The sequence below is a fragment of the Corvus hawaiiensis genome, chromosome 5 (assembly GCF_020740725.1).
Source record: "Corvus hawaiiensis isolate bCorHaw1 chromosome 5, bCorHaw1.pri.cur, whole genome shotgun sequence".
Taxonomy (NCBI): Eukaryota; Metazoa; Chordata; class Aves; order Passeriformes; family Corvidae; genus Corvus; species Corvus hawaiiensis.
The window spans coordinates 50645257-50650088 of NC_063217.1; the positions used below are offsets into that span (position 1 = coordinate 50645257).

At 33.7% G+C, this 4832-nt stretch overlaps 1 protein-coding gene across 3 annotated transcripts in view; it reads left to right on the forward strand.

The window, feature by feature from the left end:
• The window catches only part of GRIA2 (glutamate ionotropic receptor AMPA type subunit 2), a 93047-nt gene extending 90002 nt beyond the window's left edge, over positions 1–3045 (forward strand). For all 3 annotated transcript variants that reach the window (XM_048305092.1, XM_048305089.1, XM_048305088.1), the window contains one exon: positions 176–3045. In XM_048305092.1, coding sequence (XP_048161049.1) covers positions 176–340 — 165 coding nt within the window. In that variant the 3' untranslated portion in view covers positions 341–3045. The remainder of the gene's footprint in view (positions 1–175) is intronic.
• The last annotated feature ends 1787 nt before the right edge of the window (positions 3046–4832 follow it).

Below are 4832 nucleotides of genomic sequence, written 5' to 3' on the forward strand. Positions count from 1 at the left end.
AACTGCAAAAAGATCTGATTCTCCTCTCACTTACTCTTAAGCAAGTTAAGAGTAACCTCATTGAAGCCAATGAAGTTACACTGATGCCAGCCAAACGTAAGCAAGAAGAGAATCAGGCCCTCTGTCTCAAACACTGAATTTCTGTAATGTATAATTTTTCTTTCTCTTTCTTAAGATGACCTTGAATGATGCCATGAGGAGCAAGGCAAGGCTGTCAATTACAGGAAGTACTGGAGAAAATGGACGTGTTATGACTCCAGAATTTCCAAAAGCAGTGCATGCAGTACCTTACGTGAGTCCTGGCATGGGAATGAATGTCAGTGTGACTGATCTCTCGTGATTGATAAGAACCTTTTGAGTGCCTTACACAATGGTTTCCTTGTGCGTTTATTGTCAAAGTGGTGAGAGGCATCCAGTATCTTGAAGACTTTTCTTTCAGCCAAGAATTCTTGTATTTGTGGAGTTCATCTTGGATTGTAATGAATGCTTGGTTCAAAACACAACACCATTTTCTACACAAGTTCAAGATGAAGCTTGACTGACATGCACAGCTAACATGGAAGTACTGTAATCTAACTGAAGTCGTTGTACAGGCAACACACCAGTTTCTGCAGCCACTGTTGTTAGTCCCTTGGTTCATATTGACTTAAGCACACTTGACATCAATTGCATCAAGATGTGACATGTTTTATAAGAAAAAAAAACATATAAAATGAAAAAAATATTTTTAGGTATTTTCACAAACAAAAACTGGCTTTTAAATAAATTTGCTTCCATAATCGTTGGATATGACAAAAGAAAAAAAAATAAGAAAAAAAAATAAGAAGAAAAATAAAGAAAAAAATCTAGACTGCGGGGAAGCGGAATATGAAAATAAGGCTTAAGGCATCAGTTCCGTATTTTTCAAAGCCAAATATGTAATGTTGAGAAGAGAAGAAATAATTAAAAGGTTCAAATCTTGTAATTTAATATCGTTATTAAAACTTTGCTGTATATCCTATTCTTTAACATTTGGTGTTAATATAAAATTTACTTGGCAATGCTTGACATTTGAAATAAACTTTTTTCTATGTTTTTATTTGCAAGTGTTCCATTAATTTTACTAGCTACAGTTGGGTTATAACGAGTCTGAAATCTAAAAGGACACTGTCAAGGTTGGGTCAATGTTTCAGTTTTTGGCAGTGTCGCCACTTCCAGCTCACTCAAATCTGTTCAATAGTTTTTTTCTGCAGATGAGCCCAAGCTGTGATGCTCAGATACGCTTGTTGAACTCTGGAGATCAAGGTTGTTCTGGGTTGGAGCGGTACTTGATACTGGCACATGAGGAGTCAGATGGGTGCTGTTTTAGAGCTCCTCTTAACTCTGACATGCAGAGACTTAATGATCCAAAGATTTGGTTGATACCTATCTCTACTTTTGTACAATTGAGTTCATAAATACATGTACTGAGAGAGAAGAGTATCAGTAAATGATAAATGGCAAGCAGTAAAACAGTGTTAAATATTTTTTTCAAGTATGAAACAAACACAGTTGTCAAATTATTTCTTTAAGGAAGCAGTTTTCAAATTGTTAAAAGGTAATTCTAAGCAGTAGCTAGTGAAGCTTTTATGAAAAGAAAAACCCAAAACCTTGGCAATGTCTTTTTGAATTAAGATTGATAACGCGAATTAGATGCCAGTCTGTACTGATGAAAACTTTCCTGAATCTTAATCATTATGAATATTCTTTGCTAGCTGAAGTTACCATACTTTTTAATTATGTGTATTTAAAAACAATAACTTTTAAAAAGCAAAAAGGAATCCTAGGAGGGGTGCAATAATATTAATTTAAATGCTAATGCAAGTCAAAGTAACATCATGTTTCTCTAGCTTTCCCTGTAGATAAAATTCTGTACATTTGGTTGAAAAGCTTACATTTTTCTGCATTGTGGATACATTGCCTCATGCGGTATCAGTAAATCTCTTTTATTTTGGACTTAAATAAAATTTTAAATATGACTTGCAGTTTTAGTTGGAATCCATTTCTTAGACTCAAGTATAATGTCTGCTGAGCATTGGAGAAGGCAGAGTGTTTATCAGAAACTTGAAATCCCTTCTTGTGGTACAAACTCTGAGCCTGTTTCTGCAAGCATGTGAACACAGTGTATACTCTCAGTGTGGTCAGCAAAAGAGGTGTATACAGTGTTTTCAATGTCTGTCTTACCAATACTTCCCCCGAATTAAACTGAATCATTTCTTGATGCATCTGTAATTCATAGGTGTTCTGTGCATTGCTCCTCATCAGGAATGTTGGGGAATGCATTTGGATTTTTAATGTTCAATGCTAGAATGACCAAACTAAAATAATATTCATATGGTAATATAAATTTTTTTAAAAAGTAAAAATGCATTACTGTATACAGTGGAAAGCTATTTATTGTACCTCTGGGCTTATTCCTCTAAAAATCACAGCATAAAAAAATCTTTGTCAAGCCTGAACTGATGTATATAACTGAAATAATGTAAAGTTATATTTTCATGTTTTTATACTTAACAACATGACGGGAATACATAATGTATGAGTATTTCAATTCAGATAATATTGATTGGATAATACACATCTCAGTTAAAAAAGCAGTAATAATAGTTTAATATCCATGTTAACAGTACATCAGTATATTGCTATATAAAGTATGTCTGTGTGCATTTAAGTGAAAAGTAGTCAAGAGTGATGAAAGCTGTCCAAGGGTTTTTTATTCATTTTATATGAAAACTGTTATGGAGCAACCAAAATGTTTATGAACTCAAACTTGTGTAAATTTCAAAATGTCCTTTTACTGTAGCTTTTTGTTTACAGTACGGTATCTTATTTTCTGCTTTGTTAAATGAGTAACGGTACAAAGCTGGACATACACTTTCTAAGACATTAACGTTCTCGTTTTTTCATGTATACTTATATGACAGAAAATGCTTCTGATTTTATTTTTCAATCTAACACATGGCTTTTCTGGAGTGTTGTATAAACTTCAATCATACATAAAAAATCTTCTTAAAAAAGGCAAAAGACCTTTAACGTCTGCTTAGTATTATTGAAATGTGGTTTCTTATTTATTATAAATGTATTTTTCTATGATTTTACATAGAGCAAACCTGTTTGTCCCCACAGACTTGAAATTTCCTTGAAATTTCTTCTTTTCTTGAATGAAGTTTCAATGAAGAGTATAAATCTTCTCCCAGACCATCTCGTCACTCAAGGATAGTAGTTTTCGTTATGGTTAAATGAAGTAATGTAACTTTTTTTTCCAACAATATAATTGTATCTCTGGACCGTAACCTTCCTGATCACACTTAAAATGGCAGTGTGACAGGTTGATAAAGATAGGAGGTTAAGTATCTATTCAGTAATGCTACCTAAAATTCTTGAGTTTAAACCAGTATTTTTTTTAATTGAACAGATTGTTGATGTGTCCAAAGCAGAGAAAGAACCTGAGAAATGGCAAGTCCTTCAGGTGTCACTAGAAGAAAATCAGTACAGCAGAGACTTTACTGTAATAGCAAACAGAGTGTGAAGAGGTTCACAGTGTGAAAGGTTCAACATTTTCACGTAAACGTGTATTGCACCCGTTAACACAGTGTGTTTCTGCAGTGTCAGCCTCTTCTTTGGCTGATAGATGTAGACAATATCTTTACATGAAACCTTGCACAAATAATTGTATTTTGAAATACAAATAGATTATTTCAGCTACCATTTGGTGCAGTTATAAGAATACAGCCGTCACCAGCAAAATAGAATCAGCAGCAGCTGTTCTGCATGATGTTCCTAGATGCTACTCAGACCTGTTTTCACAGCATCAAAGGTTATTATTTATTAAATCTTTTCATTTAAGCTGTCAAGGGATCACAAAAATTTGCTGTGAGAGATCCATCAGGTCTAAATTATCTTAGGAATTTATATTATATCAACCACTTAGAATGAAATTAAGCAAGTGACTTAGTTGTGGACTTAATTTGGAACATTTTCCCTTACATCAATTTCTGTAGGTAGTAGAGAATACTATACACCTCTGTGAGACATAACAGAGAATCGAATAAAAGAATTTTTTTTTTTGTAAACAAGTGGCAAAAAATGGAACAAAGTAAGGTAAAATTTAAAAATTCTGAAAATTATAGCTCAAACTCCCCTGCAGCTTTAATGTGTTATGAGGCCAGTCCCTAATCTTATTTTTAGGGCATGTTACATGATTGTGTTTTCTTTCTTTCTTTCCCTCTTGCCCCACTACATGCAGTTAGTTCTAATGCATAATTTTTAGCTTGGTAGGCTGATAGGAAATGTAATTACTGTATATATAATTGATTTGGCAGTCATTAAAAATGTTTATTATAGGCCATGTCATAAGTCTCTGTATTACAGCAGCAGCGATGATAAAGATAGGAAAGGTTAACTAAGCTAAACCCTTTATCCAAGTGGCATCCACTGAACTTGTTCTTCTGTCAGTTTCCTTTATACATCTCTTACTGCTAATGAGAATTTAGCTACCTCTGTAAACAGCTCAGTGCTTTACTAACCTCAGTGATGAGAAAATCGTTTATACATAGAAGAAAAGCACTTAATTTCATGAAGTTGTCCAGTGAATGACTTTGTAGCATTTGCCCAGAGTTCTTCCTCCCTTTGCACTTGCAACTCCCACTCAACAAGAAAGAACCATTACTACATGCTGGGCACAGAGAAAAAGTTTACATGTAATTTGTCATAATTTTTAACAAATGCTAACTTTTCAAGGCTGACTCATCTGTGTTAAATAAAGCATTTAATCCTACTAGTCTTCCAACTGCAGAATGAGATTTAAAATATAT